Raw genomic sequence first — 11,944 nt, 5'->3', positions numbered from 1 at the left:
AATATATGAAATCAGTCAAATATGCACTTCAAATTTTAGATACAGATGAATGTCACGAAAGAGGCATTAGTAATAAATCTAGGACACCAACTTCTTTCATGACAATTCTCAAGCAACCCTCAATTTGATCTGCTATGATTTTTTTCTTGTTATTTTTGTTTCTTGAGAGATTGCCTATAATTAAATTTTTTTCATTGAGTGACATCAATTCAGTTTGAATAAATAGTACATCTTGATGACAAAAATCATTAAATAATTAAATTCATGTACTAATCTTTTAAGGATCAAATTGATGTTTCAAATATTATTTGAGGAGAAAATGATGGAAGACTTGTTGGAGACCCGGATTGATGTTGAGTTTCCTTCAAGCTCCTCCCTAGATCTTGAACTCCTTGATTCTTTTCTATGCTTGGTTAAGGCTTCCTATGGAGGAGGAAGCCTTAAAGCCACCACGGTTGGTGGAAGAACACTCCCAAGAGGCGCCACTCCTTGGAGAAGAGATAAGCCCCTTCAATTCTCACCACACTCTTCTATGGAAGAGATAAGAGAATTGGATGCACTCAAAGAGGTTTAGGGACTTTTGGAAGAGAGAAATCTGAACTCAACTCAGAAAATACAATCTCTAATTCATCAAAAGTGTTTTACAATGAAGGAAAAACGAAAATATAGGAGTAGGAAGCTTGGAGAGCAAGCTAGTCTTAACCATGGTTCACTAGGAACCATGGTAAGGTCTAGCTAACCATCCATGGTCTAGAGGCTTGGAGAGCAAGCTACTCACTTAGCTTGCTTAGTAAGCAAGCTAAGGAGAAGCTTGTGCTTCAAGCTTCTAAGCTTGAGAAGAACCAAGCAATTTGGCCAAGTGTGAACACAAGTGTGAACACAAGTGTGAACACATCTAGGTGGGTGGCTCTTTGGAATTAATTTACTCCAACCGGTTTTGAAATTGTTAATTTGGTTTAGTTAGGTTCATCCAATGTGAATGGAACCTAGCTAAATCAAATCTATGAAAAATTAGGAGTAAAATGAGCCCAATATGTAAATTTTAGCCTAGGACCACCTTTTGGCTAAATTGCTAGTAACACTCTCTAGCTTGCTAATGGCACTCTCTAGCTTGCTAATGCCACTCCCAATCCTACTACTAGAAAACTAAGAAAAGAATGTATTTCTAGGTTAGGTTAAATGGAGTCCAAGTGTCCAAGTAACCTACCCTAGAAACAATATACAATAGCTACTAAAAAGGAAATAAAGTGCCTCACAAATACAAAGGCAAAAATACACCTATACAAGTATCTACTATATACAAGGTACAAGAAAACAACTATACAAGTATGTACAATGGAAACTTAAGAGACTAATAAGAGGAACTATAATCAATGCTCATGATGAGCAAAGGTCTTTGAGCACCTCCTCTTTAGAAGTCTCCTCTAGCTTCCTAACCATGGACCTAATTAAAGGCCCAATGGTCTTCATGGGTGAGCCTTCTTGGATCATCCTTCACCTTTCTTGGTCTTACCTCTTCCAAATGGATCCTTGGGGATTAGATTTCCATCATACCCTCCCCCTTCGAAAGGATTTGTCCTCAAATCCCGTGGTCCTTCCACAAGGATAGCATCACCTACAAAAATAAGAAGCAAAGCATTAGTAATAAAATATGCATATAATACATGTGGAAAGTGCACCCTATGAGGAATCCCTTTTATAGTCCTACCAAGGGTTCTTAGACTTGGATGGATGGGTTCTCTAAGCATAAGAATAGGATCCTCACTATAGTGTAGTCTAAGTGTAAAACTAAATCCTAAAAATGTTAAAGTACTAAAACTATAAGAAACTAGTGAAGTACTCCTACATACTAAGATATCTTGCCTAAAGTACCCTATGTGGTAACCTAGGCTTCTACAAGAAAACAAAGTGAATATAATAAGGAAACTACCTAGACAACCTTTGATCATATTATATGTTAGATACATCATGGATGAGGGTGTAAAGAGTTTAAAAGATTCATAGACTCTAATTTGGTCTTGAAGGGAAGTAGTCAAGTTAAGTTCAAAGAAGTTTGAACTTCCCTTAAGATCAAAAATAGAAAATAAAACACCTTGAGATGTATCTAATAAACAATATAAACCAAAAGTTGGGTGCTTTATTAGAACAACTAAAGAAAGAGAAGTCCTAAATAAACAATGGTTGTCTACTTTGGGCACCACCAAAGTAGTAGCATAAGAAGTAGAACTAGGTGAAATCCACTCCTTCTTCACAAGACTAAGAACTTAAGATCCTTTATTTTCAAAAATGTTTAGGTTGTGGATCTTAAGCTCTAAAGTTGTGGCAGCATTAGAAAAAGAGCTAAAATCTTTGTGAAGAAGAAAAGTCTTTTTGCAATCATTTTTAATAGAAAAGTGACTTTCCTTTATCACAAGATTTTTGGAGGAGACACTATCCTCCTTACTCTTTTCCAAGATTAGTGTCTTTTTAACATAGAGAAGGAAAAGAGTTTGTTCAACTAGAAGACATTGTTTTATTGAATGATTTATTGAAAATTGACTTCTAGGAACAACTTCCTTGGAAGGGACACTTCCTTCCAACTCTATAAACTTTTCTTCCTCCTTTTCAAGACTTAGGAGGTTTTTATTTTCTAATTTTTCTTTTTCTAGTGGTCTATCCTTTGAATATGAGGATTGACCCTCCTTCTTGAAGTCCTTCCTAGGGTATGAGGTAGATTCCTTCCTAAGGCTAGGATTTCTCCTAAGTTGTTGCTCTACCCTCACACAAAGTTGAACTAGTTCATTTAGGTCTCTATAGGGTAGTAGTTCAACCTTGTCCCTAATTTCTAGGTTTAGACCACTTTGAAACCTAGCAATGGTGGTTCTCTCTTTTTCCCTAATTCCAGCCCTAAGCATAAGAAACTCCATTTTTTGCCTATATTCCTCCACACTAAGGTTCCTTTGTTGGAGTCTTTGGAGCTTGTCCATTAACTCCCTCTCAAAATAAGGAGGAATGTGCCTTCTCCTTAAGGCACTCCTAAGTTCATTCCAATATTTAATGGAGGGCTCTCTCATAATTTGTTTTTCTCTCATTAGGGAAGTCCACCAATGCATGGCACTCCCTTGAAAACTAAGGGTGGCCATGGGAACCCTTCTTTCTTCACTCACATTGTGGCAAGTGAAGAGTTGTTCAACCTTCATCTCCCAATCTAAGTAGTCATCAACATTGTCTTTTCCATGGAAGGGAGGAAGGTCAAACCTAGGTTCTCTAGAAGAGGTTGTTTCATGCCTAGGCCTATGATGCCTAGGGGGTCTTTGATAGAAGCCATCATCATGGTGACTACTATAAAACCCTTCACTTGAGGATGGGTGAGTGTGTGATTGATGACTATTGGACCTAGATGTTTCTTCTTCATGTTTATGCCTATGAGACCTAGAAGGCCCTTCACCATCATGTCTTTTGGGCTTGGAAGGCCCATGACCCTTATTGCCATGGGGTTTGCTAGTCTTACCCCCCACCACAAGCTTATTCAACAACTCTCTTATTGTTTCATTATTCTTTTCATTTTCTATTTCTTTTCTCCTAATATATTCCCTAAGTTTTCTAAGCTCATCTTTAGTGCTTTTATGACTCTTAGGAGAATATTTATCATGCACACTACTATCACGAGAATGATCACTCATTTTTGCAAGAGAAAAGGTTTTCACAAATTTTAAAAGAATTTGCAAAGTGAGTGATAAAGATTTTCACAAAGAGTTTTTCTTTTTGGTGTAATACTAAGTACTTTGGAGGTCTAAGTATACAAGTTGCACTATCAAGGGAGGTGAGCTACAAGGAGCCACTTAATAACCAAGCCTTTTCAAGTGGAAATTACTAAACCCCCTTATACTTTTCTTACAAAACAAATTTTCACACAAGTAAGCAAAGTAGTTATGTGTGTGTGCACGAAACCCCTAGTAGGCAAGGAAGCCTTCTAAAACGAACTTAGTAGCTAAACAAGTAAAAATGAAAGCAAGTAAAGCATATACTAGTCGTAGGGTCCTAATGTGGAAGTCCAAGTGGCACTTGAAGCTTTTTGGGACACTTCCACAAGTCTAAACGAATTATGAAAGCAATAAAGCTAGGCGTGTCCTAATGGAAGCCCAAATGGCACTTAAAGCCTTTGGGGACCCTTCCACATGTACTAACCGAGTATATTAGACTTTGTTTAGAACTATTTAGGAAGTGGTGGAACTTAAACAATGTTCCAAACAACCACTCCTAAATGTAGGTTTGTATACAATAGCAAAATTAAACAAAACTAACCCAAGGTAGGGTTAATGAGTTACAAGACAAGGAAACTAAACAAAACAAAATCTTCTTGAAGAATTTTCCACCAAGGGCAGCTAGGACAGGTTTGGAACAGCCTTGAAGTCAAGGGGAAGCTTCCCAAATTGGTCTCCACCAAGCCTTCACCAAGTTAGCCAAATCCGTCACTAATGGCTTCAAATCCGTCACTAGTTTTGTTTCCAAATCCGTCTCTAATTTGTGACCAAAAATGAAAACAAGTCTTGGCTGCAAAACAACAAACAAATTAGCCTATCCAAAGGTGTTTCACTCAGGTTGGGTGTACCTCAATCTCCTTCAAGTATAAACTCCTTTGAGATGATCCAATATGTCTCAATTAAGCCTTCCTTCCAAGTGTGATGGCTTGAAGAAAAATTATGTCTCACAAGGAATAGCAACCAAACAAGAGAGAATAGAGGCCAATGAATGAAAACTGAAAAGCACAATTTAGAAAAGGCTATACTATAATAGGAATTAGTGTGACAAAACAAAGAGAGCCAAGAAGACACAAAGCAACAAATAAAGGCAAATTTCAAAGGCTAGCACACAAAGGATTAAACCTAAGAATGGCACTAGAATGGATTACAAAAATTAAAATAAAATTTGTGCAATTGTTTTGAAGGTTTAAAGGTCTTTTTCCAACCACTGGACAGCAAGCAAACCTCACAAAAATTCACACAAAAATTCAAGGCCAAGTGCTACAAAATTTGCTTTGTTTTCACTTTAATTTTTCTAGGTTTTCTCTTTTGTTTTCTTTTCTTTTTCTTTTCTTTTTGTCACTTTTCTTTCTTTATTTTCTTTCAATACAGAGTGTAAGCACTTCAAACAGAGGCCAAACAATTAATAAAGAGGTTTCCAAGTGGTGGAGAAAAGAAGAACAAGAAGAGTAGAAGTGTAAGTGTACTAGTCAAAAATTTCAACACAAAATGTTACTAGTTTTAGTACTAGTTTGTTCACTTCTTTTGTACACTTTAATTTTCGTTTTCAATACACTTCTACCTCTGTTTTCTTTTGTCAAAACAAGCACAAAACACACAAGGAATTGCTGGTCACAAATTGCTATGAAACAAATAGCAATTGAAGTTCACAAAAAATTGACTCTAGAACATGTTAGGTCTAATAACATGTATTGGAATCTTTTTATGGGCACACTAAGAGTTATTTAATGTTCAACCAGCAATGACACAATATAGGAACAGAGATTAACACATTAAGATTCAAAAAGAAAAAGGCACAACAAGGATTTAATGACAAGAAAAACAACTACACATGACTCTAAGACAAAACTAGTAGATTAAGAAATGTAAAAAGCTTGAATTCTTGTTTCTTTTTTAGGAGTTTCTTTTGACCGAATTATTTAGGAGTCCAAAGGAAGATAAAAGAAGTCCTAAAACAATTAAAAAGACATACAAAGAATACCTAAGGCACACACAAGGATTGGTTCACAAGAATTTAGAAGAAGAACCAAAAAACAAGCAAGACAAAGTGAGTGTGTTCTATAGATTTATATATGTGACACAAGAACCACTCAAGGCACACAAACACAAGACTCAAAAAGGAAATACATGTGAGAACAATTTAGACACATATTAGGATGATATGAACCGAACAAAACAAGACAAAGAAGCTTAGGAAAGAATTTACCAAGGAGACCTAGCTCTTGATACCAAATGATGGAAGACTTGTTGGAGACCCGGATTGATGTTGAGTTTCCTTCAAGCTCCTCCCTAGATCTTGAACTCCTTGATTCTTTTCTATGCTTGGTTAAGGCTTCCTATGGAGGAGGAAGCCTTAAAGCCACCACGGTTGGTGGAAGAACACTCCCAAGAGGCGCCACTCCTTGGAGAAGAGATAAGCCCCTTCAATTCTCACCACACTCTTCTATGGAAGGGATAAGAGAATTGGATGCACTCAAAGAGGTTTAGGGACTTTTGGAAGAGAGAAATCTGAACTCAACTCAGAAAATACAATCTCTAATTCATCAAAAGTGTTTTACAATGAAGGAAAAACGAAAATATAGGAGTAGGAAGCTTGGAGAGCAAGCTAGTCTTAACCATGGTTCACTAGGAACCATGGTAAGGTCTAGCTAACCATCCATGGTCTAGAGGCTTGGAGAGCAAGCTACTCACTTAGCTTGCTTAGTAAGCAAGCTAAGGAGAAGCTTGTGCTTCAAGCTTCTAAGCTTGAGAAGAACCAAGAAATTTGGCCAAGTGTGAACACAAGTGTGAACACAAGTGTGAACACATCTAGGTGGGTGGCTCTTTGGAATTAATTTACTCCAACCGGTTTTGAAATTGTTAATTTGGTTTAGTTAGGTTCATCCAATGTGAATGGAACCTAGCTAAATCAAATCTATGAAAAATTAGGAGTAAAATGAGCCCAATATGTAAATTTTAGCCTAGGACCACCTTTTGGCTAAATTGCTAGTAACACTCTCTAGCTTGCTAATGGCACTCTCTAGCTTGCTAATGCCACTCCCAATCCTACTACTAGAAAACTAAGAAAAGAATGTATTTCTAGGTTAGGTTAAATGGAGTCCAAGTGTCCAAGTAACCTACCCTAGAAACAATATACAATAGCTACTAAAAAGGAAATAAAGTGCCTCACAAATACAAAGGCAAAAATACACCTATACAAGTATCTACTATATACAAGGTACAAGAAAACAACTATACAAGTATGTACAATGGAAACTTAAGAGACTAATAAGAGGAACTATAATCAATGCTCATGATGAGCAAAGGTCTTTGAGCACCTCCTCTTTAGAAGTCTCCTCTAGCTTCCTAACCATGGACCTAATTAAAGGCCCAATGGTCTTCATGGGTGAGCCTTCTTGGATCATCCTTCACCTTTCTTGGTCTTACCTCTTCTAAATGGATCCTTGGGGATTAGATTTCCATCAGAAAATTAGAGATTTACGTTACTCAATGCAGGATCAATTCACAAGAGAAAAATAGATTGCCTTTTGTGCACTGTAGGCCGTAGCACAGTATTTTTGTCATGCACAATCAGGATTAGACTTCTTTATTGGTAAACAAGTTTTTTCTTAAACCAAAAGACCAGTCTTTTCCAATTGCGTTTACTTCTTTACTTTAGTCTTTTTTCTTTTCAGACGGTTTAAAGGGATACTTGAGTCGTTTTAAAGAAATTTTAAGTATATTGGGATGACAAGTTTGACCACAAAAAATTTTCATCACCAAATACCAATCAATGTCACTGTTCAATAGCAAAGCAAAAGACACACCTAAGTAAATTCCAAAAGAGTACATGCATCGCAGAAAACAACCGCATACCTTGGTGTAGTTGTGGACAAGTGGCCAAGCGGCCAAACTTTCAGGAACACTCCAACTCTTGAAGTGGCCAAGTGTTATCACTAGATGGTACAATTTTAGTGCCAAACTCAGATCAACAGCAGTGACTTTCTCCCCAGCAACATATGGACCCTGGCCATGCCACCAGCATATTAGCATCGATAATTAGCCATTACAAAAAAAAATAATTAACAAAAATAAAATTAGTTTATTATAAATTCACATATGTACGTGGGCCTTAAGATGGTCATCCAAAGCACTCAATTCAGAAACCAAAGCTTGCTCTGTTCCATCATTTGAATCCTTGCTCTTCAGAAAAGACACAAAAGACCCAAATATCTTTGATCCCCTGCAAATGTATTCATATTGTGTAAAGTCAAATTCAGTACTGAAGAACAACTCTCAATTCAAATAATATCTCCTAAAAAGATTAGAACAAGGCATAAGCTAAGGACAAAAAACCCTTATTTTTTCTATAGTTAACCTAAGAAAAGGAATGGACAAATAACAAGTTACTGATTCAGAAATTTTCTATAGTACTCTTTGAATTTTGACAATCCTCATTTGCCACTGAATAGTTAATATATATATTCACCGAATGATTCAGCTGAAGAATCAAATCATTGAAAATGTTCAGCAATAATTGGAACGAATCAATTCTTTGACTTCATTCAATTTCTTGTTTACGACTAAAACTGAATCTAGAGTCACTAAATACAACTGATTGTTGACTCAGTACCCTCCCATGAAAACACCATGTGCTTTATGCCAAATAGAAGTCAAACACCTGACTTTTTAGCACCTCCCAACATAGCACCACCCATTACAAAAAGATATCCAAAGTGAAAACAAAGTGCATGTGAACACAGAACCACATCAAAATTGGAAAACTCAACTATTCCCCAGAAAGAACCCTACAACACAGATTTCACAAAACACCCTAAACTCGATGAAACCCTAAACATTCATCAGAAACTTACGTCTAGGTGAGACGAACCTGCTATTCGAAAGCAACACAATGAGGCTTCCAATGCTTCCAGAGAGGTTTCTTTGAGGGAAAGGGGTTGCACAAAACAAACCTTATACATGAAAATAAAATAATAAAGTTATAGATGATGCTTAGAGAAGTTTATTCAGGGGCAAGGGATTCAGGGGCAGGGGCTCATGGGTGCGCAAGGTAAGCAAATCAAAGAAAAAGGTTTCAATTGATGCTTATAGAGGGTTATTCAGGAGCAACGGATTTAGGGGAAAGGGCGGGGCAAGGGTGGGGCAACAACGGGGCAAGGGTGGGGCAACGGCGGGGCAATGGCGGGGCAAGGGCTCATGCGCGCGCGGGGAAAGCAAAGCGTTCTCAATATTCAGGAGTAAGAGGGATTCAGGGATTGCGCGCGCGGGTAGCAAATTAAGGGTTCTCAATATTACATCGGTCACTAACTTAACCGATGTAGATATCTTTGTGTTTTTGGCTTATTTACAAAAATGCCACCGTCTTTCTAATACTGCATCGGTTCTCCTTAAACCCGATGTAGATTATTGTATATTTACATCGGTCTCACTTAAAACCGATGTAAATATGCTTGATATTATATAGCTAATTACAATAATGCCACCATGCCTTATTTTTACATCGTTTTTTTGTTAACCGATGTAGATGTGGTGATGTGTAGACCCCTAAAATTGTCCGGGTCGGAAATAAGACTCGAAGACTCTCAAAGATCAAAGGAAAGTAGCCAGAAGGACTCCCAGAAGACCATAGGATGACTATCTGTAGGTTTAGAGGTCTTAGAGTAGCCAAAAATAAGAAAGTGGGAGGTTTGGAGCTCAATACGGCCTCCTTGGAGTTCAGTACGGCCGTACTGCACATTTTGTACTACAATACGGCCGTACTGAAACCAATACGGCCGTATTGAAGTTTCTGTATTTCAATACGGCCGTACTGAATTCAATACGGCCGTATTGAAGTACAAAAACTCAATACGGGCCGTATTGAACCCAGGGGCCGTACTACGCCTCATCCCTATAAATAGGACGTCATTTGGACGTCATTCCACACTTTTCCACACAGTTTTGACTCTCTCCTTGAGTATTCTGGGGTTTTTGAGCAGTGTTCTGCCCTAGAAATCGCTCTGAGAGTCAATCCGATGAAGTTCTTGAGTCACGAGCCATTTGCTTGAGTCTCGAACTTAGTCGAAGGGAAATCTTTTGGATTTCCATAGTAAAAATTATTTTTTAGGAAGAAGCGAGCGAGCTTGTAGAGGGAGGGAGCGCCAAAAAGCCTCCTAAACTTCATTGATATATAAAAAGCACGCTTCAAGAGGTTTCTTCTCTAAAAATCCCTTCTTTTACCGCTTTCTGATTGTTGCATATTTAAATTCGTCATCATGTAGATATTTAATATAATCGCTTATAATAAATAGGGGTAATTTAGTAATTTTACGCTATTATTTAATAAATAATTCGTCATAGGGAACCCGAAAGGGGCGTTGTGGGGTGCTAACACCTTCCCCGCACGTAACCGACTCCCTTACCCGACTCTGGTTGTAATGGCCAAAGTTGATTTATGAAATCAATTGCCTTATATCTTTTTCCAATGTTTTGAGTAAAACATTGGTGGCGACTCCAAGAACCCTACCTTTTGCGAAAACCACTAATCCATGGAGGGTCCCGCTTGGGATTAACATGGATTGGTAAATCATTTTAATAAAATTGTTAGTTCGACAAGGTCTCAGTTTGAGAATAAGTCGTTCTAGCAATCCATCATTTTCCAAAACTTTAAAACGAGTCATGACCATCGTCGCGAATGCCAAGGTCCGTTTCGGCGGGTGGCGACAGATGGCGACTCCACTGGGGAAGCCTCGAGAGTCAGTCCCATTTAGTGATGGATTCTTTTCAAAATAATAGTTTAAAATTACTTTATTACCCCTCACTTGTATGATAACATGCTTTATCTATTTGGCTTTAATAACTGTTGTATTTTTTCTCGCAATTGTTTGAAATACAAACTGCACACGAACCTTTGCACACAACAGTTCCCTCTATACCCGGGGGCATGAGTGGTAAGCCATAGGGAGTGGATGTTAGTACGGCCGGTTGTCGAATGGGTCTATAGGTGCCCGTAGACCGTTGTCGGAAAACATCACTCAAGGTGATAACCATGAACTCAAGTCCGACAGTGCGTTGGAACTTTCCATCGACTTACGACGAGAGGAATTGGGTCCCTATAATGGGGGCACCTTGGGGGCCTCAGACCAGTGAGAACAGTTAGAACCTCCTTGAATATGCACTTTTCTGCAGGATACCCCTACCTCGTGATTCGCTCGTGACTGTTCGTGGATGAGTGAATTGTTTGTGCATTGTTTATGTGACATTGTTTGAGCATACATTGCATTATTTAAACATACAACATTCCTTTTTAAAATAAGAATAAATAGGAATAAGAATCTTCCATTACATGGTGTTAACATCTACCTTCATCACATTCATATAGGTAGTTTTCCTTTTCACCCAAAAATACAAAAAAAACAAAATACTCAAAGAAAAAAAAGAAAAATATATTTATCCAAACCAAGCAATATCATGCATCATCTTAGGAGCATCCCGAAAACATGATAATGCTTAGTTGAATAAACACAATGCATGCATATTCAACGTCATCATCTCATGTCATGCATTCTTATCAAAGATCATGGAGGGATCTAGGTTTGCATTTCATGCATCCCTCCCAATAAATCATTAATAAACATTAATAAAAAGAAAGAATTAATCGATGCGTATGTTCAAGATGGATCGCACGCCATTTGTTATTAAGTGTAAGCCAACAACCGCGCCAAGCGAGCACACGTCAACTCCGTTGTTGGTAATCAAGACAAACAAAGGGGAAGGTCCAACACCATTAAGGATCACCGCTCCAAGGCCTTTCCCTTACGAATCAAATAAGGCTGTGCCATGGATATACGACATCCATTCTTCTGCCGACAGCGATATCTCTAACATCGCTGGACTTGGGGGCATGACTAGGAGTGGCAGGATCTACACTCCCGAAGATCTTCATGACAAAGCTCCCAAGAATAAAGGGAAAGAAAAAGAAGAGAAAACCGAGGAAAACAAAGAATCCGAGGAGGAGACTGACGAGCTGTTAAAGTACATCCGACAAAAGCGAGTACTCCATCATGGATCAACTTCATAAGACGCCAGCAAAGATTACTCTGTTGTCGTTGATCCTATGCTCCGAACCGCATCGGCAAGCTCTGTTGAAAGTCTTGAACGAGGCATATGTGTCGCACACTATCTCCCAAGACAAGTTTGAGGGGATTGTTAGTCACATCACG

At 38.1% G+C, this 11,944-nt stretch overlaps 1 protein-coding gene across 1 annotated transcript; it reads right to left on the bottom strand.

Annotated features, from left to right (window-relative positions):
• Positions 1-601: 601 nt before the first annotated feature.
• Positions 602-8,098, bottom strand: LOC145955779 (uncharacterized). The gene is made up of 2 exons (XM_083070942.1): positions 7,848-8,098; positions 602-7,748 (listed from the first exon to the last, which is right to left on the bottom strand). Exon 2 carries the CDS (start codon positions 3,660-3,662, stop codon positions 2,265-2,267), a length of 1,398 nt encoding a protein of 465 aa, XP_082927068.1. The 5' UTR covers positions 3,663-7,748; positions 7,848-8,098; the 3' UTR covers positions 602-2,264.
• Positions 8,099-11,944: the final 3,846 nt, after the last annotated feature.

This window comes from Cajanus cajan, chromosome 3 (genome assembly GCF_000230855.2).
Source record: "Cajanus cajan strain Asha chromosome 3, NIPB_CcT2T_4, whole genome shotgun sequence".
In the NCBI taxonomy this organism is placed as follows: Eukaryota; Viridiplantae; Streptophyta; class Magnoliopsida; order Fabales; family Fabaceae; genus Cajanus; species Cajanus cajan.
The sequence above is the reverse complement of the archived record's forward strand: the minus strand, read 5'-3'. Positions and strand labels throughout refer to the sequence as shown.

What these genes read in the sequence shown, in the direction of transcription:
- LOC145955779 (XM_083070942.1), bottom strand. Translation starts at nt 3,662, where the DNA reads ATGAGTGATCATTCTCGTGATAGTAGTGTGCATGATAAATATTCTCCT.